This window comes from Herpailurus yagouaroundi, unplaced genomic scaffold (assembly GCF_014898765.1).
Source record: "Herpailurus yagouaroundi ecotype Mexico unplaced genomic scaffold, PumYag 182, whole genome shotgun sequence".
Classification (NCBI taxonomy): Eukaryota; Metazoa; Chordata; class Mammalia; order Carnivora; family Felidae; genus Herpailurus; species Herpailurus yagouaroundi.
Genome location: NW_024412413.1, coordinates 49,170,945 through 49,196,581, shown reverse-complemented (window position 1 = coordinate 49,196,581; position 25,637 = coordinate 49,170,945). Strand labels below are relative to the sequence as shown.

Below are 25,637 nucleotides of genomic sequence, written 5' to 3'. Positions count from 1 at the left end.
TAGCTGAGGGTAGTCAACTCTGTGTGGGCAAAGCTGCCTAGAAGCTCACACCTTCCAGGTAGCAACCTGGATCCTGGGATGAGAGGGAGTACTGGGGGTGCAGAACAGCCCATGGGGGCAAGAGATTCTTAATATCTGATTCTGATCAGTCCTCTGTATTCCTTTTGTCATAAACCAACGTATACACATTGGTTTAGATTCTGTCATTCTAATAATACTCAGTCAACACCTATTTAACGGGTACCTGCTATGAGGTGACTTCGGTACTGGGCTTTGGGGACAACTGGGCTCTGATCCCCTTTCCTACCTCTCCCCAACACCTAAAAAGTTTCCCCTGGGCCACACCTCTGAAAATTCATGAACATCCATCAGCAAAATCCCCTGGAGAAATGCAACCTCTTCTCTAAATGTTCTCTATCCTACTCAGCCACTTACTCCCACGATTATATGTTAAGCCTTGTCATTACTGCTAACTGCAACCTCTCCACAATTCCAATTTCTGACTACCACCTCCTGACTTTAAAACTACTCCCTCTAGGTACTCCAATTTCAACAAGTCCTTAAGTTGGCCAAGACCTTCCATTGATCCTGTCACCTCTACACTGTGCCTTACCTTCCCAAGTCCTATTTTTCCTGCTCTAACCAACTCAACTTCCATGGCCAATCATTATAATCACTCCCCTACATGCACCTTAACTCCTTGACCCCCTTTCTCATTTTGTCTTACTCCCTTGACAAAACATGAACCCCAGTTAAATTCAACTCTCTAACTTATCCTGCACCTCTGTAACCAAACATGGCTGGAGAAAAACACACAACCCATCACGACTGCTCTTACGTCAAATCTGTGACCACTAGCCTAAAATGGGCCCTTTATGTTACCCTGCGTTATCTCACATTTCCCTGGCCCACTCCCTCTCCCACTCTCTGAAAAGACTACTTCATGATTTCTTTTCTTTACTCAAACCTCCAACCTCTTCATCCCCAGCCTCGTTCTTGGCAAGGATCTTTCTTCATGTGCCACCAAGAAAAAATCCGAAGAGACTTTCCCGAAGCTCCCAGCACATCTCCCTATTTTATTAGCAGTGCTCACATATCCTGCCTCCTCTGTAACAATGAAGGAGCCGTCAGAGTGCCTACAATCAACCCTTCCACTTCTCCCCCAGATCCCATGGAACATCTCAAGTGGTGCTCGGCACTGAGTGCACAGGGGCAAAGTTGCTGGCTGGGCCTGCATCATTTTTCTCTCTCTTTAAAACCATTCTTGTCAACACACAAATGTGCTGTTATCTCCTCCATCTTGACCTCACTCCCAGCTGCCATTTGTTACTCTGCTCCCCTTCACGGAAAGGACTCTTTAAAGAGTTGTCTGTGATGACTGCCTCCAATTCATCTTTCTCTTGAACTCACTTGCATTTAGGCAATTATCCCTCCCCACCATCAAAACTGCCCTTTGTCAAGGTCACCAATAACATCCATGTTGCTAAATCCAATCATCAGTTCTCATATCTTATTGATCCATCAGTAGCACTGACACTCCCTCCTCCTTGACACCTTCCAGATACCACAGTCTTCTATTTCACCACCTCACTGGCTATTCCTTATCATTCTCTTTGCTGGTTACTCCTCAACTTCCCAGTATCAAAAAACCAGGGCTGACACCTGTCTACACATACTCTTCCCTCTCTATACCCACCTCCCCTGATGACCTCCCCCAGTCTCAAGCCCTCACATACCTGTGCACCTGTACAATAGACACTCAAATCTGTATCCGCAGCCCAACCTGTCCTCCACACCTCAAACTCAGAAAGTCAACTCCCTATTCAACGTGTCTACTTGTACCTGTAATAAGCTTCTCAAATGTAACATGTCCAAAACAGAACTCTTCATCTTCCCTGACAAACCTTTTCCTTACACTGTCCTCCCCATCTCAGGTAAACAGCAACTTCATCCTTACTGCACAGGCCAAAAATCTTGAATCCTTGATTTCTGTCTTTCTCCCATGCCATATCTTAACCATCAGCAAATTTGTCAACTATACCTTCAATGCACATCCAGAATCAGACTTCATCACATGACCTCCACCGCTACCCATATGAACCAAACGACCATCACCTCTTGCTTGGATATTGCAATTGATTCCTATGTAGGCTCAGGCCCCTGCTCTTGCATTCCTACTGTCTGTTCCCAAACAGTAGCCAGAGTAACATGGAAAAACCTAAGTCAAAACATATCACTTCTCTGCCCCTCCAAAGACTTCCGATTTCATTCAGAATAAAATTCAAAGTCTTTGCTATGAACTACAAGGCCCTACACAGTTTAGTCCCCCCATGATGCCTCCTAACTTATTCCCCACACTCTCTCTGGCTCTCTGCTTTAGCCACACTCACTTTCTGGCCAGTCCTCAAGAAATCGGGCACCTGATCACCTCAGGGACTTTGCACTTGCGTTCTTTTTGCCTAGAATGCCTGCCTACATATGCATATGGGTCCATCTCTCACCACCTTCAGATTCTTCTCAAATGTCACCCTCTCAGCAAGAACTTCCCTGGCTACTTTGTATTCACTTCCCCTGCTTTACTTTCCTCTTTAGTACTTACCACTGTCTAAAATACTCTGTATTTTACCTAGTTATCCTGTTTGTTGTCTCTCTCCTCCACTAGAATAGAAGTTCAATAAGGGTCAGAATTTGCACCTGCTTCTTTCACTGTTGTATCTCCAGTGCTAAAACAGTGCCTGGAACATACCTGAAATACAACTGCCACCCAGTAGATGCTCAATAAAAAGTACTGTTTCTCTTTTCTCTCTTCTTGCTGAGTCACATTTGACAAGATTTAAAAACACACCAGCAGAAGTAGAATGCCACTACCAGAAAAAAATAATTCAAGGCCTTTGCCTTAATAAAAGCACATTAATAGCATCACCTCCACATACAATGCACAGAATTTTCTAAAATCTGAACCTATCGTTCATTCGTTACATGTGACTAAAATAATCGCTTCCTAAAAAGATATTTTCCCCCCAAGATATAAATATTTACCTTCCTAAAATCATTCTTTGCAGTTTCTAAGCCATCCTGAGAGGACACTCTTTTCCTTTGTTCTGGGACTGGAGGCCTCACTTTAGATGGAGACACTAGAACAGCACCACCTAGAAAAATGCAGAAGACGACAAGTCTCAAACTAAATTCTCCTGCAGAAAAAGCAGGTAAGATAAGAACTACAGCGTTTGCCCATTACCAACAGCTGGAGTGGTGAGATCATGATGAGTCCTCTGGATTCCACCAAGTTCTCTCAGCTTTGGAGTAGGAAGCCTGCCTCCTTTTCCAGAAGATACAGAAGAATCTGACCTACAAATCCAAAGAATCTACTATGATGCATTTCCCCCCAGCAAACAGGATTAAAAATATTTTATCATTATTATGCAATAATAAAACAAAATTTATAGGGTCATCTGTTTCTAAAAACACATGCCGTTAAGAGGGACTGAATATCGGAAAAGACGGAAGGTCACTGCAAGTCAGCAGCAATAGACCAGAGAATTCTTCCATTAAATCAGCTCCTAAGTTTCCCATTAGGTGCAAAACTCATGACAGAATGATAAGGGATTTGGATGATGGACAAAAAGCACCATTATCAGTGGTAGAGAACCACTCCCCAAAGCAATTAACACATAAATCAGCAACAATTAGCTATTTGCAGATATCACTTATTTTAACATTACAAAACGTTATCTTTCTTTTTTGGTGAAACATTTGATATTAAAGAATATCAGCTATTTTCTTAAATCACAAAGAAAGCCATTCCCTCAGACATATTTACAAATCTGCCAAATCATAATTAGTGGGACATAAATGAAAACAACCCTAACTGCTTCCTCCCCAAGTAGCTCAGTGTTCAAGTGTTCAACTACCAATTACTGGTGACTCAAATACCTGAGTGAATCAAATTATAAATTGAAATGTCTGCTTTGTGACATTAAAGTAACATCTGCTCTTTATTAGTCATAAAACCAAGAGTGTAAACCACTGTACTTGGTGACAAAACAAAAAAATATTAACCGTGTGCATAATGCTTCCATATACTGATTAATTTAAAACTCTCACCCTTCTTTTATCTTTTCTGCCTTAGATTTTTCCGGTACTGTGACCTTCTCCAGCTCTCCGTTATGAACCTGCCTGTCCTTTTCTGTTTCTTCCTCCTCCTCCTCTCTCGGCTGTTTCTGCACCCCTTCATCTGTGTTCTCTGCGTCCCACGCCAGGCGCCTTCTAACGGGCAGGGTGGGAGCATCTGACACGCCCAATTTCTCTGTGGTAGTTTTCTGCGGCTGCTCTTCCAAGGCAGGCTTTTTCTCTTCCAGTGTTGTAGGAGGACATTTCTGCAAAGTCTTATGGCTTGTAGGATCTCTGCAGAACAAAAGTGTCAAACTGGAGTTTGAGGTTTCTAAGTTTATACTCATTTCAGTGAGTCTGTCATTCCCCTCCAGCGTTCACAACTTTATGTCCCACAGGTACCACCTTGCCCAGATACTGAAGAAAGAAACCTAATTAAGAGTTCATTTGACAGCATAATAAACTAAAGCTACAATTCGGACTTTCTATTAAAATACTCCATGGGCACCTGGGTGGCTCAGTCGGCTGAGTGTCCGACTTCTGCTCAGGTCATCACGATCTCATAGTTCATGAGTTCGAGCCCTGCATCGGACTCTCTGCTGTCCGTGCAGAGCCTGCTTCAGATCCTTTGTCTCCCTCACTCTGCCCCTCCCCTGCTTGTACACGCTCTCCCTCAAAAATAAAAACAAAAACATTTAAAAAGTAGACAAATTTTAAAAATAAAGTACAATACTCCAAAATAAAATCTACGTATCTTCTCTTACTTCCACCTTCACACAGGCGTGTCTGTCCCGCTGCTGACAACAGTCACATGTGTTCCCTTGACTGGCATTTACACACACAAGCAAGGACTGCACATGGTCTAACTTGTTCGGTTACTCAGTTACAGTTTATGCACAAATTCAAGTGCGTTTGTAGATCAAGCAAACTGATTCCAATTTTATACTTCAGATTGATAAGTGTTTTCAAGACATTCTTACAGAATGGATTTTGTAATGAATTTTTAAAGAGGATGTCACATAATTTAGAACTTACAGTTCAATTTGGCATATATAATTATATTACTATAATAACTAAAAATGATTTTATTTGCCAAAAATCAATATGCTATTTCTTTTATAAGTAGTTAAATAATTTTCACTTTAAAACCCAAAAGAGCAGAGACTTTGCCCATAGAATCAGGGCCTAAGTGTCGTATTAACCACAGAAATCCATTAATGAATGATTATAGGATGTACTACTAGCTTATGTTGTCTAGGTTTTTATTGTTGTTGGTACCTTTCCTTCCTGTTACTTTCTTTTTTTTTTTTTTTCAACGTTTATTTATTTTTGGGACAGAGAGAGACAGAGCATGAACGGGGGAGGGGCAGAGAGAGAGGGAGACACAGAATCGGAAACAGGCTCCAGGCTCTGAGCCATCAGCCCAGAGCCCGACGCAGGGCTCGAACTCACGGACCGCGAGATCGTGACCTGGCTGAAGTCGGACGCTTAACCGACTGCGCCACCCAGGCGCCCCAACCTTCCTGTTACTTTCTAAAGTTCTTTTCCATCTACTGTATAATCATCCCTATTCTACTCTTGTTAAAAAATATAAAATCCAGCCTTCCAGATTTACATTATGTATTATTTACACACAGCTTTACTTCTCACAGAGAATAAACTAGTAATTATGAAATGTAATAAATGGCTGGCATATCTCCATTTAACCGGAAGACAAATTTTGAGGGGTCATGTCATTTACCTATAGAATTCCGTGATCTACCTAAGCTACAATATACTTTCTCACCATCCACAAAGAACATATCTTACCCGGCAAGATCTAGAGCTCTAATGTTACTACTAATGGTTCCTTCTGAGCTTGTGGTTGAGGAGACATCCCAACAGCAGTTGTTATCAGACAGAAGCTGATTCAGATGGTCCCGAGAAAAATGTGTTCCTTGAACTCGTTTCCTATAAAATTCAGCCTTCTCTCGGAGTTCTTTAACCTAAGCAGGACAGTTGAGACACTGTGTATTACTTTAAATACTCCTTTGCAAATACCACCATGTAGCTTACCAAAGATACTGCACAAATACAGCCAGAGACCAAGGAGAAAGAAAGGCAAAAAAAAAAAAAAAAAAGCCACAAACGTTCATCAGACTGTGTGCATTTTAAGCAGAAATTAAAACAGTCAAGCTAAAGCACAATGCAGTTATTTTACTTCAGGCCAGCAGGCAGGAAGAATTTGCAGCAACTAAGAAAAATATTGACACCTAATTCTTATTTCAACTGAAATTACACAAGTACTCTATGCATTATTACAGGTTTTAAAAACTCAAAAGCAACCAACCTCCGCATACCACATGGCATTTAGAGAACCCTAGGAGAGGAATACAGAAACATACTTAATGACAGGTTAATGCCATAGTTGAATATTAATGGGAATCAATGAAATACCTTATTATTCTTCCTTCTAAATATATAACAAACTTGTCAATCAATATTTTTATTATTTTTGGTAATATTTAATTCACTAAGTAAGATATCTTAATATTACCATGAAAACCAGCCACATTCTTGCATGGCTGAAATGCTATCAATAACAGGTAACCTAATTATTATTCCTACTTCCCCACCTCTGGAAGGGTAGTGACATGCCAGGAACCCCTACCCTGTCTTTATTTCCTGGCTTTATACAACAGCTGCTCCTACTATAGAAGCGGCAGTGAGAGAATTATGAAGCTTCCCTCTCCAAATTCCTGAAAATTCCCTTGGCATCAGCAAAACCTCAACTTTTAAAAAATGTACTACATAAAAGAATATCCCACAAAATAATAATTATAATATATTCATCAAAGTGACAATACAAAAAATGTTCTGATGGACTATAAGGTAATGTGAATTCCCTACAATGCAAATAACATCTGTTCAAATGGAAAGGAGCCTTCTATACTCTTTGAAACCCTTTCATGTTATACGTCATACTGCCACCTGCTGGCTTCCCTAAATTCAATTCCACAATGAAAAAAAATTAAGCTGCCGCTTGAAATTCTTTATTTATTTACTCTTCAAAAACTCATATGCAGGATATGCAGATACCATCTGCTATAATCTTTCACTTACAGGCAAAAAAGCAAATAATGAAACTTTGCATTGCAAAAAAAAAGTAACCAAAGAAACACATCCTCAGTTCCTCAGGGAGACACTACTGAATGCAAAGGGATGAAAGTGTTACATCTGTAGGGAAGTAGCCAAAGCAAAGGACAGCACCTGTCACGGTGGCATAAGAAACCATATAATCCCAGCAGAGTCTCACTGTTCTAATGAACCAAACCTGAAACATTCCTAAAGGATAACTGAAAATATATTTTCTTCACTGCCAAGAAAAACTGAGCCATGTTCATTTATCATTTCTGTTAATTCCTAAACTTTAAAGAAAATTACTAGTTTTTGCATTTAACATGTAGAACTGAGACATATAGTTTTTGTCTGTTGAACTACTAACCAGGGTGTGTTGCTGTTTTCTTTCTTTGTTTTTAAAGTAGGCTCCACGCCCAAGGTGGGGCTTGAACTTAAGACCCCGAGATCAAGTGTTGCATGCTCTACCAACTGAGTCAGCCAGGCGCCCCCCCTCACCAGGGTGTTGTGAATACACAGAGGCCTTGTTATAAAGTGCCCTGATATAATCCAGATTTTATTTCTACTAAGTCCTCTCATGCTTCAAATGTTTCACAGCTGCTCCAGCACCTACATGATAAAATCTTCAAGTTTTAGTACAATTTCCTCCTCTGTCTTCAAAGCTCTTCATGCACATCCCCATTAGTACTTATTTCATTCTGGTGGAGTTCATTTCTCTTATCATTCTCCCCCATTGACCTATAAACTCCACAATGTGAGAGAATGTGCAGCATTTAAACACTGATTCCACAACTTGATCTGAGTGTGGACTAAGTGCTCGGCTGGAGCTGGATGGCTGGTAGCCAAAGATAAACAAGAAAAGTCCCTGCAGCACTCAGTGTGCTCACAGTTTGATAGAGAAGGCGGACCTCCTCGTCCTGTATGATACGTTATCATCATAATACCGGTATGGTCTATGCTATAATACGCAAAAGAGATGTAAGTGGAAGAAGTGGTTCAAAAGGGGCTCCGTCGGTCCTGCACTGAGTGCGGGGTGGGCTGGGAAGGAGCAGCAGAGAAGGCTGAATTCCATCCCTGCGGGAGGGCCTACTGCTTGATGAACGAGAGGATGGACGAATAGCCCCTCCATGTGCACGGTGACCCAGTTTTGTTTGTCAACCAGATTTGTTTTAAGAAAAGCAGATACTATGGAAATTCTGTATAACTTTATTCAGTTCTATTTTTCACTGACATTCACAACTCAGTAATTGAAATTTACTTTGTCAGCAACCTTTATTAATAATCTTCGTGCTAATGTTATAGTGTTTTACAAATCCATAACTTTAAACTTCTATGATCCTGAACTAAGATGAAAAAATAGAAAGCTGATCTTTCCTAAAGCAAGTTGTTCTACAAGAAAGAGAAAAAAACTAATGGTACGAACTTAATACCTACAACCAACAAGCAGAGCCACCAAAAAGGAGATGAACTTAATTAAACTCAATTAAAACAACACACATATCCCTTTCCAGGTCAAGAAACACCATCAGCATCTAGGATATAAATGCTGTAAGTAGAATGTTTTCATTTCTGAATTTCTTTTCCCAAAATAAGAATTCAACTAAGTTGTTTAAAATTTATATACCGAAAATTCAAATTCAAAAAACTGAGAGTATAAAAAATTTTTCCCCAAAATCATCCCCCTCAAAATGAGTCATCTTAGGCCTAGCTGTCCTTACAATGTTTGTCAAATTATAGAACGTCTCTCAAATGTGGAACTTTATCTTGAAATAAAGCCCCATTTGTGAAAGACACATTAGAAAGAACATCTCAGCTAACGTAAGCTTGGATGATTAAAAGATCACCTAACAAGAAACAAGAAATGTAACACGGATTCAGTAGTTGTTGTAAGGATGAGACCTAACAATTGCAACTGTTGGTTATTATTAAAAACCATCTTTTAAGTGAGCATTTCAAAAAGCAACAGTGCCAGTGGTTATATAATGGAGATAATAAATATACAACCACTGGACAAATAAAACCAAACACCCTAATGTTATATGAATAGGTACTTGGATCTTAAGATAAAATACCGAGGCACTAGACTATAAATAGATTCAAAAAGTTTAATATTTCAAACAACACAGGAGGAAATGAAAACGATATATGAACTAGAAAACTATAACAGGACTCAAAAAGTTACCATTCTAATGATAATAAAGTCACTGATGTCCAAATGCGTTTGAAGAGTGTGACTAATCATCCTCCATGAAACATTAGTAGAAGTGGGAAAATGAACGAGTACCTTATGCTTAGATAGCTCATAAGCAGCCACATAAGTAAATGTCTTCAGGTTAAAAATAAAATCTAAGATTTAAGTAAAACATGGCCCATATTAAATATCTATGACCTGATCAACTGAAATGGCTATCAACATCAGTGATAAGATTTAGCTAAATGTCATATTCTTTTCTAACTCCAGTTCACTTTTTGAATTATTTTGCCCACACAGGTTAGGCAAAACGGTATCACGGATTTAAACATTAACAACCACCATTCACAATAAACTTTTTTAAAAAGCCCAAAAGTCACCTTCCCAAGATGTTATAATAGGAAACCTTGAAATGACAGCTCTTAAGTTAATGTCAACAAAAATGTCGTTTTCCATCAGGGCAGGACAGGGACTACCACCTTATCGTGACTCCAGACAAAACAATCCTCTTGGTCCACTACATTTTTAGATCTGAGGCCTAAATACCAACTCATCTTAATTTAAAGAAGTATCAGAGACTGAGAGATAATCTTTCTAAAACAAGGAGCCTCTCATGAGCCCAACCTAGTGAAGTCCCTAAATACAATAGGTCAGTGGCCTACACCTATTAATTGGCCACACTAGCCCTCTATGGCCACACTCTGTGCTCTGCTTTTGCCCCCAGCTTTTCCTCATTCCCCATCAGAGCTCCTGGCCAAGGTCTGGCATGACCATAAACTGTTCAAGGGTTTCACAGACTCAATTCTTTGCTCCATCATGCCTGCTCTCGATTCTTGTATTTTTAACTTTATTTCACTAGGATATGAATATCCCCAGTAATATCTGGAACAGCTTCAAGATTTGCCTTTTACTCTGCCTGGATTGCTGAGCCACTCTCCAGTAGGGAAGGAGACAGCACGAGGAGCAGCCACGGTGGAAGGAACCAAGTGGTCTCCCAAAACAACATGCGGGGTACAGGAGTCTCACCAGGACGCTGGTCTTGGAGGTGCCAGCGCAAAGAGCCAGCAGCTCAAAGTGCCAACGCCTTCTTCCAGAGGCTCATTACATATAACCATTAGCCATGGTTTCAAGTACGGGGCTGAATAAAAGATTCATTCCCCACCCAAATGATCTCTCTCTTCCCAATGATGGGAGAGGGGGTGTTTACTGAAGTCTACACTATTTTACGTTTGCTTATTCACACAGAAAAAAACAGGAAACCATCAAGATGTGGTTTAAAAGCTGGTAATTGTACAATAACCAGAAAAGCTCCATAGTTCATCCTTTGACTGTAAGAAGCTAGTGCTGAACAGGCACTTCCCAATTCTAGGATTACCCTTTCCCTCAAACCTTCCTTTAGGTCCTCAGAATTGCTCCCATATGTCAGGGTACCCCAACACTATAATGCAAACCTCTCTCAGCACAGGCCACCCCTCCCAGATACTGATGGACTCTAATAGTACAAACTGCCAGTGGAAGCCACGGTCAAACTAATCTTGAAAATTTATCTTCAGTTGAGAGAGTAGAGGTCTGGATCTTATTTTCAAAACTACAACGCTACAATTCTACAAACATAATGAAATACTGGATTATAAAAAAAAAACATTTTAAAGACTTTAATAATAAAAATCTCCAGTTGAAAAAGGAGCTATTTGATATTAAAAAAAACAGTAAACACACTGATAAATTATATCCTAACATACAACTTTAAGCTCCTGATACTTCCAATGTTACTATTATATCACATATCTTTAAACTGTAGTCTCTATTACTAAATGAAACTCATTGTGGCATTAAACTGGGATACAGGCTCAAAGAAAACATGGGCATACTGAGCTTATGTATACTCACCTGATCCGGTATGTTTTCCTTCACACGGGTCCAAGCCCCGGCTTTGTATAAATACTGGGCTGGGCTCAGAAATTTTGCCCTATATTCAGAATTCACCTTCCTAACAGAAATGAAAGGAGAGTAAATATTTCACCATGTTGATCTTCTAAATACCATGACATTTTTCTTATAAAATACATACCCAAGCCTTTGATGTCTCCAAGGAGTAAGCTTCTTTTCAGGCTGGTTTGACTCTTTTGATTCCATCTCTGCTTCTAATTTTAAAGGATCATCTGTTTTATTACACTAAAATGGAAATAATGTAAACATTTTATGCTTAAAATATGTTATACATTAGATCAAAAACATAAATGTTATAAAGTATAATTGGGTACTGTATTACAATTCTGTTTGTGGAAGTAAGTTTTAACTGCTAAAGATAACCTGGAAATCACAAGCAATCAATAAACAAGTTTTGAAACTACTAGATCCGGTTGGGTTTTTCAAGTATAGCTCAGGTTTGGTTCATTTATAACAATAAAATTGATATCCTTGGCACAAAAAAATTTTCTAATTAACAAATAAACATGTAAATGAATAAACTTGATGTTACCACCTATTAAACAATGTTTTTACATTTGCCTTTGATATTCTAAATCCACATTTTATTGCATTGCAGTAATTAAATATAAGGTTCCAATGAGTAAGTTACCAACCACATTGTTTTACTGAATAACTTAACCCTTTTTTTTTTTAAATGTTTATTTATTTATTTTGAGAGGGAGAGTGGGCGTGGGAGGAGCAGAGAGAGAGAGAGAGAGAGAGAGAGAGAGAGAGAGAATCCCAAGCAAGCTCCACACAAGTGCAGAGCCCGATGTGGGACTTGAACGTGATAAACTGCGAGATCATAACCTGCGAGCTAAAATCAAGAGTCGGATACCCAAGTGACTGACCCACCCATGCACCCCATAATCAGCACATACAAATAATTGCCTCTATTTGAACTATAGCTATTTAAGTTACAGATTCAGGTTAAAATGATTGTAAATTATAGGTAAATGGGATAGAAGTCCTATTTTTAAATCTTCTGGAATGCTATACCTAATACCTTGTGGGTTCTAAACATAGAAATTCTATGACTAAAAGTAAATTGGTTTATACATATATTTGTTTCCATACACACACATATATACATATTTTTGGATCTACCATAATGGGGAGATTATGGGGTGCATGGGTGGGTCAGTCACTTGAGTATCTGACTCTTGATTTTAGCTCGCAGGTTATGATCTCGCAGTTTATCACGTTCAAGTCCCACATCGGGCTCTGCACTTGTGTGGAGCTTGCTTGGGATTCTCTCTCTCTCTCTCTCTCTCTCTCTCTCTCTCTCTGCTACTCCCACGCCCACTCTCCCTCTCAAAATAAATAATAAACAAACATTAAAAAAAAAAGGGTTAAGTTATTCAGTAAAACAATGTGGTTGGTAACTTACTCATTGGAACCTTATATTTAATTACTGCAATGCAATAAAATGTGGATTTAGAATATCAAAGGCAAATGTAAAAACATTGTTTAATAGGTGGTAACATCAAGTTTATTCATTTACATGTTTATTTGTTAATTAGACAAATTTTTTGTAGCCAAGGATATAAATTTTATTGTTATAAATGAACCAAACCTGAGCTATACTTGAAAAACCCAACCGGATCTAGTAGTTTCAAAACTTGTTTATTGATTGCTTGTGATTTCTAGGTTATCTTTAGCAGTTAAAACTTACTTCCACAAACAGAATTGTAATACAGTATCCAATTTAGGCTGGCTGTAATTTGGCATGCTAAAGCTTTGGTTTAAAATACATGTATCTAGGGGTGCCTGGGTGGCTCAGTTGGTCGGACCAGGGGTGCCTGGTCCGACTTTAGCTCGGGTTATGAGCTCACAGTTCATGACTTCAAGCCCCACATTAGGCTCTGTGCTGACAGCTCAGAGCCTGGATCTTACTTTGGATCCTCTCTCCCGTTCTCTCTGCTTCTCCCCTGCTCACTCCTCACTCTCTATTTCTCTCTCTCAAAATAAATAAATAAACTTTAAATAAAACAAACAAAATACATGTAAGTATGCATGTTTCTGTCTGACTCCCATTATTTAACTTAAAGTGTGTGTTTCTATCGCTACTGTTACTCCTATAGCTCACATCACTGTAAGGCTAATCATTTGCTATTAGACATAGCAGACTTACCTTCTGTGTTGCTAAGCACTTGTCACATATTACATTTATTTAGTTACAACTCTGTCTCCTGTGTGGGGTTTAGTGTGGTCATCGTTGTATTTTCAGTACTCACCCAATGCCTGGCCCCCACTAAGTGCTTAGTGAACATGTGGCACTTAATGGACAAATGAATAAACTACCTAAAACCCAAATTCTCAGGTGGTATTCAGTAAAAGATAATGAGTAGAGTCTAAAATCATAAGCCTTTTATTTTGTTTAAAGTAAAGAGTTGACGAATACCTTCTTTTCAGGAGATACTGTTTCAAAATTTCCATTCTCTTTCAAATCATTTCTTAATTTGGGTTCTTTCACTGGAGATAAACCCTTGAAATTTCTTCTGTATTCAGTTTCATGGATGATTGAGTTACCTTTGAATTGTGGAACAAATTTGCTTTTATTGTGGAAAACCTTAAAACAAAAATTACTGTAGTTTAGTTTTCTTGTTGGTTAAATACACAAAACTTAGTTTCTGAACTGCTTTAAAATTTCATATATAAAGTTGAATTATAGGATGTCAAAAAAGTGAAATTATAAGACTGTTTATAATTTCGTATTATTTCATATATCTAATTAACATCCAAAAAACAACAAAAGCAAAAATAGACAAACTAAAAAGTTTCCATACAGCAAAGAAAACAATCAATAGGGTGAAGAGGCAATCTTGGAATGGGAGAAAATACCTGCAAATAGTACATCTGATAGGGGTTAATATTCAAAATATATAAGGAACTGAAGCACCTTGCTAGCAAGAGAACAATCTGATTTTGAAAATGGGCAAAGGGACACATACATCAATGGAACAGAATATAAAGCTCCAAAATAACCCTATGCATCTACAATTATTTACAACAAAAAAGCCAAGAATATACACTTGGGAAAGTATAATCACTTCAATAAATGGTGTTTGAAAACTGGACAGTCACTTGCAAGAGGATGAAACTGGACCCTGGAACTTCTGCACTATTTAATCGGTACCCTGCTCCTCCTAATCGCCTCCATTGTGGCAGCCTCCAAGAGTTACAGCCAGAGTGGACTGGTAGCTGGAGCGATCTTCGGTTTTGTGGCCACCTTCCTCTGCCTGGCGAGCATATGGCTGTCCTACAGGAACTCATGTGGGACCCAGTCAACAGATGCCGCTGTCTGAGGACACCCTACGGCCAGGCCCAAGGCAGGCCCTGAGACGGGAATGTCGGGGGGCCGGCCCCCAGGAGGGGCTTCTGAACTTCTGCTCCTGTGCCAAAGCCCTGCCCACACTGCTGGGCACAAGAGGGGCCTTCGACATCCTCCTGGGCTCCTGAGCCACTCTCGGCCTCTCTTTCTGGTCTTCCTTGGAGAATAGTCCTCCCCGCCTGGGAACAAAAAGCAGCCTCCAGGGAAATCTAGTCTCTTCCTCCTGCTTTTAGAAGCAACCATCTCAGGGACTGATGACCCCACTTACCTACCACAGTCCGGGGGGCGGGTCTGAATACTCCTGCCTAAATCTGCTTCTACTCCACATTCCTCAGGGGAATGAAGCTGTTCTAAGTCCTCTTATAAAAACAAAGCCATGTCCAGGGCACCAGGGTGGCTCAGTCGGTTAAGTGTCCGGCTTCGGCTTAGGTCATGATCTCATGGTTCATGAGTTTGAGCCCTGCGTCGGGCTCTGTGCTGACAGCTCAGAGCCTGGAACCTGCTTTGGATTCTGTAGCTCCCTCTCTCTCTGCCCTCTCCTGCTCACACTCTGTCTCTTTCTCAAAAATAAATAAATATTAAAAAACAAACAAACAAACAAACAAACAAACAAAAAATGGGCAGAGGAATTGAATGCATATTTTTCCAAAGACATACAGATGGGCCAGCAAGTACATGAAAAGGTGTTCAATATCACTCATCATCAGCCAAACATAAATCAAAACCACAAGACATCACCTCACACCTGTTAGAATAGCTATTATCCAAAATACAAAAGATAGTGTTGGCAAGGATGTGGAGAAAAGAGAACCCTTGTACACTGTTGGTAGGAATGTAAATTAGTACAGTCATTATGGAAAACAATATGGAGATTCCTAAAGAAATTAAAAATAGAACTACCATATGATCTAACAATTCTACTTCTGGGTGGATTTCCAAAGGAAATGAAATCCGTATCTCAAAGAAATACCTGCACTCCCATGTTCATTGCAGCATTATTCGCATTAGTCAAGATATGGAATCAACCTAAGGGTTCACCAATAGGAATGGATAAAGAATGGTAGAATGGATAAAGAAAATGATACACACACACAAGAATATCATTTAGCCTTCAAAAAGGAAATTTTGTCCCTTGCAACAAAATGGATGAACCTGAGGAACATATGCTAAGTCTAAGCCAGGCACGGAAAGACAAATACTGCAGATTTCACTTATATGTGGAATCTAAGTAAGTAGAACCCACAGAAGCAGAGAGTAGAATAATGGTTGCCAGAACTAGGGGGTGGGAGAAATAGGGAGATACTGGTCAAAGGGTACAAAGTTCCAGTTTGCAGAATTAATAAGCTCCGGAGATGTAAGGTGCAACATGATGACTAGAGTTAATACTACTAACAGAGTTAATACCTGAAATTTGCTAAGGGGATAAGAGCTTACAACACACACAAAAAGCTAACTATGTGAGGTGTTAATGTGTTAATTAGCTTGATTTTGTTAATCATTTCACAATGTACAGGTACATCAAAACATTATTTACATGCTGTAAATATATAATTTTTGTCAATTATACCTCAATAAAGCTGGGAAAAAACCCAAAGATCAACTTTCTACACTCACTACTATGTTGTGAATAATAGTTACTATAATAAAAATAATGTTTAAGTCAAAAAAATAATGAGCCATATCTTTTCTCCCCAGTTTCCTACTCCTCCCTCCCATCAGTTTGATAATGGGATAAGTACAACTGGCATATTTAAGTGAACATAGACATTCACTTTATAAGGCAATTCTGTTGTCAGCTCTACCAGTTTTTTTTCCTTCCTTGGCATGATTTTTTTTTCTTCCTCCAAAAAAACAGAAGATTCTTAACACTGTGAATATCTGATGTGTTCTTTTGTTCTGTTTTTTTTTTTTTTCCTTTGCTTATTTTTAGCTCAATGCAAGGGGAAAAAATCAGGTAATAATGATGTTTCTGTTTTTAAATGTTTCCCTTTATCCTTAGTATTTTATAATAGGGTTTCTATTTTATGGTATATTATCACTGATTACAAAGAAAGCAAAAGGAAAAGATGTGGACCACAAATAAGGTATATTATAGCTTTGCAATGCTGAATAACACATCTTCATACAGATCAAATCCAGAGTATCTTTTCCCGAGTATAGCCTCAAGGACTTTTCTGCCAAAAATTATTCAGACTCCTTTACATATTAATATAAGACATCTTTTTAGAAAGCAGGTGTTTGATAAAATAGAGCTGAATAGCTCCTTCAGAAGTTCCCTATCAACAAGCATTGAAAATTCTGTCACAGGACTCTTTAATCCACAGACCCTGAAAATGATATACTCTGAATTGACAAAGAGCATTTACTTTCCCCCCAAATTCTCTGAAACTCCCACTAATGAAAGCAATAAAACTACTAGTGAAGGTTTGCTAATGATTTATTTTATATTATACTTTGGTCCTATAAAAAGGGCTTTTCTATACAATGTCTCCACTGAAATATATAAAAGCTGTCAATGGGGCTTTGATTTCAATTAGCTTTAGCTTAAAGATGAAATGTTCTACAAAAACTGAACAGCTACAATTTTCAGGGAGTGATTTTGTAGATACACACACTTACTATCCAAGAACACTTGTGAGCCAACAAAAGAAGTACTGATCCTCTACTGGGTTCATGAAGGGGACATATGTTGCCTTAGCTATTTTATATGCTTCTAAAATGTTCTACAAATTTCACAGTTTTTTTAGAAACCTGAATAACAAGTAAGCCCAAAGCTGCCACAATTTTTAGGATCACTAGAATTATTACATTAGTGTAAGAGGACTGATATTATTGTCTTGTTGAATCTACCCTCTCAGTCCTGAGGGGTATATAAAGTTTACAAACGAATGTTGAGATACAGGAGAAAATGAGCCATAAGGGTGTATGAAGGGATGTGTATGTGTTCATAAAGAAAATGCAAAGATCTAGAAGAAGAAAAGTCTAGGCTGTCCTGGGCCTCTGAAGATATTCTAAATGCAAGTATTTCCTTACCCAGGCCCAGAAGGATGGTTAAGAATATAAATGAGAGTTAAGAACCTAAAAACTGTCTAGAGGATGACAGTAGTAAAATATTGAGTGTTTATTAGTAATGGTGGTCGAGCACCAAAAAAACGGTACAAGATACAAAGAAATCTAGGAGCACATTTAGGTACCATCATAGCTTTTGAAGTTTATAAATGTCATCAAAATGACAATTTCTATTACTGCTCACTTGGTACAAAAACAAGATTATGTATCTTGTATTATTTTTAACATATTTTGTATTTTCTTAAAATATTCAGGGTAGTTATGCCTTTCTTATCAGACAGAAAACATGCAACATATTAGTCAACAAAACACAGTATTTTAGAATAAAAGCAATTTAATATTTTTTTTATTAAATAAACAAAATCTCGCAGCATGCAATAACTTACCAGTCCTCATGCTTCATTACCCTGTCTCATATTGAGCGTACGTGATGGATCTGGCAACAGTGACCATCAGTGGCCTAGGATAGTGTCATGTTACTACTATAGATCGAAGTAACAGAAGGATGTTAGAAAAACTCTTATTTTCACTTTTCTAGAACCTACCTCCAGGATCACTGAAGAAGTACCTAATTTCTTTTAGCCCTTATTTCTGTGTAAATCTGCATTACTAGATCAGAGGATGATACTTAAAAATATATTACATCCATTCAACTACCTGATTGGCTGTAAAAACTGGAGCAGCTTCTTTAGGGGTCTTCCAAACAAACTGCCTTTGATATTCAGAATTTCTCAAGATATCATGTGAAGGAACAACAGTCAGTCCTGCTTTCTTCCGAAGAACTCTATTCAACTGTTAGGGAAAGAAAAACCCCACCCACAGTCATTAAAAATTTCTGTTCAAACTTTTACTGCGATAAAAACAAAAACCAAAAAGACATTATAACATATTTCGTATAACATGAAATCTACCCTCTTAACAAATTTTTAAGTATACAGTATTGTTAATTACATGCACACCGTTGTACAGCAGACTCTTTTTAATTGACGATCTCTCTTTTAAACTATTTAAAATTTCTTTCTGAATATTGTCAATGAATCATTGTGCATCCCAGAAAAAGATAGCACCTCTCAGTCTCTTCCTACCAATTTTTCACAATTAAATCTATGACTAAGAAACAGCAGCACCTTGCCTTATTCACACATTGCTTCTGCGACACCCCTCCCCTTGCCCACCACTTACACATCACCTTCCTCGATTCTACTGTACCCCCTGGTTTTCGCAACGAGCCACAGATCCTTCACCAACACTTCTGAATGCCTCTCCGTGGTTCCAGTCCACAGTGGACACGAAATGGGGAAGAGGCAGTGGACTGGAGAAAAATGTGGGAGGCGGCGCGATGTCTGCACAGGTCCCCAAAGCCTATGCTTATGTGCTTGCAGGGATGTTCCACAGGCCAGGTGTGACATAGGAGAGCAGAACTCCAAGATCCTTGAGATCCTGCCAGAACTGCCCTTCCTTTTGCAACTCTGTCAATTGAGATGTTGTTTGTGTCCACAATAAGAAATTGAAAAGGGCCTAGGTAGAAGTCAGCTCACCACCCCTGCCAGAGGTAATGGCTTACTACTCCCCTTCTCTGTCTCAATTTGATCTCTCCCTTAGGACTCTGGTGCTGATATTTGATGAATAAAACCCAGAGGCAGGCTGCCCATCCAATGAAGAGATATCTTAGTATAACCAGTACAAACTGGCAACTATTAAGAATAGAACTCATAAGGGGCGCCTGGGTGGCGCAGTCGGTTGGGTGTCCGACTTCAGCTCAGGTCATGATCTCACAGCTCATGGGTTTGAGCCCCACATCAGGCTCTGTGCTGACAGTTCAGAGCCTGGAGCCTGCTTCAGATTCTGTGTCTCCCTCTCTCTCTCTACCCTCCTCCGCTCATGCTCTGTCTCTCTCTGTCTCAAAAATAAACATTAAAAAGAAAATTAAAAAAAAAAGAATAGAACTCATAATAACTAAAGTCAACAGCCTCTTAACTATTCTATAAGACATCAGATTAAAAAAATAAAACAATGGAAAATTTTTAAGCATAAAATGTAGTATTAGTGAAATGATGACATTTACAAAGAATTCTACGCTTTTGAAAAGAAATACTGTGAATATACCTACCCCATTATCTACATTTTCTGAAAGCAGCTTGGTAGAATGCTCCAGTTCCTCATTTTCATTAACCGGTATATGACCTTCTATTACATCCTCATTATTTTCCACAATATCTGAAGCCCCTTCAGCTCTGGAGTCTGTAGAGTGAGACCTGGTTCTTTTGGGAACCCTGGAGGCTTCTAGTGCAAGAACTCTTTCTTGGTTAACATCTTCTTTTTGTTCTGCTTCTTGTAATTCTGTTTCTGCGGCTTCAGGTTTTGGTGATACAATATCATTCTCTGAGATAGCTCCATTCCACTCAAGAGATTTTGAAATTTGTGGATCATGATAAGGGACTCTTCTTTTTGAAATAAAACTTGGCTCTTTTGTGATTCCTACAAAATATAGTATACAGAAATTGCCATAAAGCTCTACCATAGCATAAAGTTACAAAGACAACTTTTAATAACACTTAAGAGAGGAGAAATGGAAATGAAAAATCCCAGGTGAGATACACACAATGTCCTTAAAGTTGCAAGATAAAAAAAAAAAAAAATAGGTATAGTTCGTTCTTCAACATAAAATCTTTAATTTTGCTTTTAAAAAGTATTAACATTTTTTTCACATAAAAAAAATTAAAAATTGGGGTCACAATGTTCGAGTTACCCCAACACAAGTCACTAGAATCGCAACGTGACAGGCCTGGCAAAGCCAGCAGGACATGTTGCCTCCGTTTCTAATTACTTTCCTGTGCTACTTAACAGAACAATGGGCCCTGGTACTGTCAAAATTTGGAACTTTTCACAAAGCTTCTCTTATGCACAGTAGACCAAGGTGAGAAGGGATGAGATGTCATTATGCTGGATCTTGGTTCTACATTTGCCTTGATTTCCTGAGAATTAAAGAGAATGAACCCTTTTAACAAGAGCTAAGATACTATTTCTCTATATTTCTGTCTGGCAAGCAAATGTCCAAAAAACTTAACCTTCTACCCAAGTAAGAGGAGCTCTGTGGAATGACAGCCACTGAGACACTGTCCTAGTTTGGGGCCATTCTTTAAATAGAAAGAAGACTTAGCAGGGTGGGGAAGAAAGAGTAAGACTAGAGGGAAGGAGAGGAAAGGTGGACTGAAAATCTGGCATGAGTTCTTTAGCCTCTGTCAAGGATGATTTGGCCATGAAACCCAGGGTCCCCCCCCCTTACAAGACTTCCTTAGATTAGTGGTCTTCAAACTGGGTGCATATGTGTCTGGAGGCATATGGAGACATTCTAGGGGATAAGCAGAAATGGGCCGCGTAAGGGAATCATTTTGCAGATTTTAACTCTGTATGCACGATTATCCCAATGTTGGTCTGCCTGAGAGTTGCACCTGCTGTCTGCAGTCTTCGTTCCCACCCCCGCCTTCCCACTTCACAAAAGGAAGACACACCTCTCAGCCAGCCCCAAGGAATAAAAAATTCTCGTAGGTGGGAAAGACAAAGGGACAATTCAAAAAAGTATAACTACCAAGAGAGAGTACCTGACAGCAAAGCAAAGAAGGCAGAGATGACAAATAACAAAAGAACAGTGCCTTATTTCACCCATCTTCACACTTTTCCCATCTAACTATCTTAGAATTAAAACTCGGGGGTAAGAGTGTTGTCATGCGAAACGAATATATGTTAACACATGTTAACACATTTATAGGGATTGAAAAATAAAGTTAGACTTTGTTCTCACAGCAAATAATTCTAATTTGCCTGATTAGTTTGCCAATGAGGACTAACTTTACCACTTATATGATGAACATTCACCGTAAAGTGAATCAGCTATATTGGCTGCTCCAAAGTTTTAACAGAACGTAAGTGAAACATATACATGATATTCCATATGCCAGAAATCAAATCCTTTGATTTCACTTTGTTACAAACTGAATTTGTTACACTTATGATTAAAAAAATTAAATGTCAACTTAAAAATGTGAGGGCCACCTAGATGGCTCAGTTGGCTAAGCACCAACTTTGGCTCAGGTCATGAACTCACAGTTCACAAGTTCGAGCCCCACATAGGGCTCTCTGCTGTCAGCACAGAGCCCACTTTGGATCCTCTGTCCCACTCTCTCTCTGCCCCTCCCCGCTCGCACACACGCACTTGCTCATGCCCTCTCTCGCTCTCTCTCTCAAAAATAAATAAACATTAAAAAAAAATGTGAAAGGATGCAAAGACTTTCTAAATACTTTTAAGGGATATGAAAGCAAAAATTTGAAGACCATTGCTCTAGACTTCTCTCTGTTTGAACACAGAGAGGCTTCTGGTAGAAGAGCAAAATGAAAGGGGAAGATTCTCAAGTGGTCTGCCATAATCTCTGAGCACCAGCAAAAATACACTAAGGGGAAAAAATACACTGTTAACAGAACACCCAGCCAGTCCTAGGTAAAATGGCTGTTATTCCTCCCACCTGCCTTTCTGAAGTTCTCACTGTGCCCCTCCCCCTAATCTAATTATTTCCCATTCACATATCTCCCCTAGACCATTCCTGCTTTCATAATGTACCATACTCTAAAGTGGCTTTGCCCCCAGTCTTGTCTCAACATACCCACCCTCAAATGTAACTGATCTAAGCTACAATGTTATGGGCACAACAGTCTGGTTAACCAATTCTGCAGTATCATAACAGGCCATCAGTGGGATATATATACTTTAAGATTTATTTTGTATTAATCTAATAGAGTCTCAAATTTGTAGAATTTCGAGTCATTTGGAGGACTGAGCACCATCTTGCCCAAGAAGCAGAGACATCCAGTGTTTGAAGTCAGGCTCTGGGCAAAGGATCCTGATGCTTCAGAGGAACCGAGAGCCACTGACTCTAGCCCACTTTTCCCTTTTTTCTCCAAATCTAATCCCAGAAACCCTCTCCTCATTTTACTAATTTCCTAGGCTTGGGAAAATTATGCTTATTTCTCATACGTCTTTTCTTTTCTTGGCTTCAAATATCTAATATTTGAGGGACATACATACCATGCATAAAGCATGCTCACATGTGAGGCCCCAAGCACTCATCTGTATATATGCACCTGCCCCTTAACAAGGAATCTCTCATTTAATCCCTCCCAGCAATCCTGTGCAATGGGCTTCCTAAACCCCACCTGGTAAAAGAGGGCAAATTTTCCCAAGATCAAAGCTAATGGAGGTCCAAACTCACGTTCATTCATTCAAACACTGGTTTGCATAAGCACTGGAGGAGGTGTCATCTACTAGGCAGGAAGACAACCAGAGCCCTTGCTCTTCGAGATCTTCTATTCTAGTGCGGGCCAGTGAAACAGGCAGGTAGGATAAAGTCACTCTGTTTCTTTTCCTCTGCACTGTTCTCTGGGAAACCTTGGCCTAGGGCTGACTTCCCTGGGATACCAGGAGGAAACATGTGTGACGACAAAAATACAGCCTCTGAACTCATGGGCTTTCAACAAAACAGATTTGATTTCACATCATGGTTTTGCCATTACTAGCTATGAACTTTGGGCAAGCTACTTAATCCAAGTTTCCCTTCCTCAAGACCTTGGGAGAACACCTCCCCAGGCTTGACTGCTCTCAGCCATCCCATCTCAGCTCAAGTATGACTCCTCAGAAAGGCCTTTCTTGACCACTGAAGCTAAAGTGGCTTCCCTCCAACCCACCCCTCCCCCAAGTTATCTATATGCTAGCCTATAACAACTTGAAGTCCCCTAGTTTATTTATTGAGTTACTTGTTTACTTTTTTTGCCCACAATTAAGGGTCTTTGTCTGATTCAAGGCTATGTCCCTAGAAGCTGGGAATAGTCCTGGCCTATAGCAAGCCCTCAGTAAATAGCTGTTAAACAAATATGTCAACCAGACCAATGGAACAATGCTTCACAATTCTTCATCATTTTTGCAAACTTAACCCCAAGCTTTATTTAAGTTACAACGACTATTAGTTTGTTCAGCTTACCTAATTGATCCGATCTAAGTCCAGCCCATGGGTACCTTCTCCCCACCGAGGGATTATAGGACTCTGACAAATATGACTTTTTCCACAGAAAGTTTCTCTGGTATTCACTCAGCCCCTGAGATACAAAATAAAATTTAAGTACAACGCAATTAATGGACGTTGTTTTAAAAAAAAAAGACATCAGTAAAATAATTTCAGAACCATGAAAAGAGTTGAAAGCCTGGAGATTGATAAAACACAGAAGAGCTCCCTAATAACAACTAATATTTACCCAGCCCTGTGCTAAGCAGTTCACATGTCTTCTATCCTTTAATCCTCACAACCACTTGAGGCAGATGCTGGCAGGAATCCGACTCCCTGAGCAGCTACCTTTTTGCTGGTTGTCTGGTTCCAAAGCCTGAGCTCTTGTCTGATAGCAGGTGACAATCTAAATCCCCATCGCTATAATTATCCTTACTGATTACGCCGGCAATGAGTACACAGTATCAGGTATTAGGCCTAGTACCTCTCGAAATGTTGTAAAGTCAACCAAAGACGAATTCCCATCCCATTCTGGATACAAGCCCTTAAGATAAAAGAATAAAACAGGGTTTGTGGAAGGCTGTGGTCAACTGTTATGCTGATGGGTGCCTGACCCTGACACCTTCCACCCACCTGAAACTTACGCACAACTATGAAAACTGTATATTTCTTACACCCTATCTTTACCTAGCCAGGGTCCCATTTCTCGGTCCTTTAAAAGACATAGGCACTTTAAAGTTTTAAAGGGCAGGTAGGGGGCGGAGGGTAAAAGGCTGAGATGTGAGATGGGCTACAGGTGTCCCAATCTGAAGCCACCTTAGATCCCATTACAAAGCGCCCTCCTTCCATCACCACTCCCCTGTGCCCTCCAAAATCAATCTCTCTCAACACCACCAAACGCCTCCATACTGCAACTCGGAAATGTGTGTGAGCGGAGAGGGAGCTAGGTGGAGGAAGCAAGCATCCCTCAGGATCTTGGCAAGCAGGCTCGGGAGCTGACAGGCATTGCGGGGCCCAGGAGCGCCGCGCAGAAAGCCAGCGCGGCCCCCGCGCCTGCACCCGCCCCACCACGACTCCCCCCCGCCCCCCCAGCAGACTTCGGATCTGGAGACCACGGCCTCACCTTGAAGCGCACCGGCATGTCGCTCGGCGCTAGAGCCCCCGCCACTCCGACAGTTAACGGGACAAAAAGCCCCGAGGGGGCGGGGCGACAACAGTGGGTTCCCTAGCAAAATCCTCAGCCTGGCGTCCCCGACTACGCGCCGGCGCACTCCGCGCTTCCCTCCTTGAGCCCCTACGCTCTGCCTTTCTCCGCCCATTCTGAGGTTTAAGAACCAATAGAGACCCCGAGAACTTCTTGCCGTCATTAAGATTCGACCAATCAGTGCCCGAATGGGGGACGCCCGCCTCCCGTGACAAATCCCGGCGACTAACAGAAATGGCGGGCGGAAGACTGGCCAATGAGGTTCCCGGAACCGGGTGGGTGGGGCCCCGCGGGAGCTTCGTCCTGGGGAGAGCTCAGCGGCTGCTGGTATTGAGGGTCGTGTGCGGCTGTGGGTGTACCTGCCGGTGGGATTCGTATGTCACCGGCCTCGCTGGGGCCGGGTTCGTGACGTCAGAAAACATGAAGGTGTGTTCTTAATTCCAAATCTGTGACGAAACCGAAATGTTTTCTTTTTCTGAAATGAGAATGTTCAGGTCTGTTCTCCTGAATATCAGGTCCTACAACTGACAGCCATGTTACATCACTTACTGTCGCATCAAAAGGGATAGGCTAAAAAGAAGTATTGCTTAG

The 25,637-nt window shown here is 40.1% G+C and overlaps 1 protein-coding gene and 1 long non-coding RNA gene across 4 annotated transcripts in view; one reads left to right on the top strand and one right to left on the bottom strand.

The window, feature by feature from the left end:
* MDM1 (Mdm1 nuclear protein) overlaps positions 1–25,112 on the bottom strand; it is a 33,624-nt gene extending 8,512 nt beyond the window's left edge. The window contains exons 1-12 of one of the 2 annotated variants that reach the window (XM_040491483.1): positions 24,966–25,112; positions 23,822–23,936; positions 19,903–20,270; positions 18,450–18,584; positions 13,794–13,961; positions 11,490–11,593; positions 11,309–11,408; positions 6,440–6,469; positions 5,920–6,095; positions 4,105–4,404; positions 3,239–3,348; positions 3,040–3,149 (exon numbers count right to left, since the gene is read on the bottom strand). In XM_040491483.1, coding sequence (XP_040347417.1) covers positions 3,040–3,149; positions 3,239–3,348; positions 4,105–4,404; positions 5,920–6,095; positions 6,440–6,469; positions 11,309–11,408; positions 11,490–11,593; positions 13,794–13,961; positions 18,450–18,584; positions 19,903–20,270; positions 23,822–23,936; positions 24,966–24,983 — 1,734 coding nt within the window. In that variant the 5' untranslated portion in view covers positions 24,984–25,112. The remainder of the gene's footprint in view (positions 1–3,039; positions 3,150–3,238; positions 3,349–4,104; positions 4,405–5,919; positions 6,096–6,439; positions 6,470–11,308; positions 11,409–11,489; positions 11,594–13,793; positions 13,962–18,449; positions 18,585–19,902; positions 20,271–23,821; positions 23,937–24,965) is intronic. The other variant, XM_040491484.1, reaches the window with a different exon arrangement.
* A 252-nt stretch (positions 25,113–25,364) lies between these two features.
* The window catches only part of LOC121040777 (uncharacterized), a 159,333-nt gene continuing 159,060 nt past the window's right edge, over positions 25,365–25,637 (top strand). For both annotated transcript variants that reach the window (XR_005795433.1, XR_005795431.1), the window contains exon 1: positions 25,365–25,472. This is a non-coding gene — a long non-coding RNA (uncharacterized LOC121040777). The remainder of the gene's footprint in view (positions 25,473–25,637) is intronic.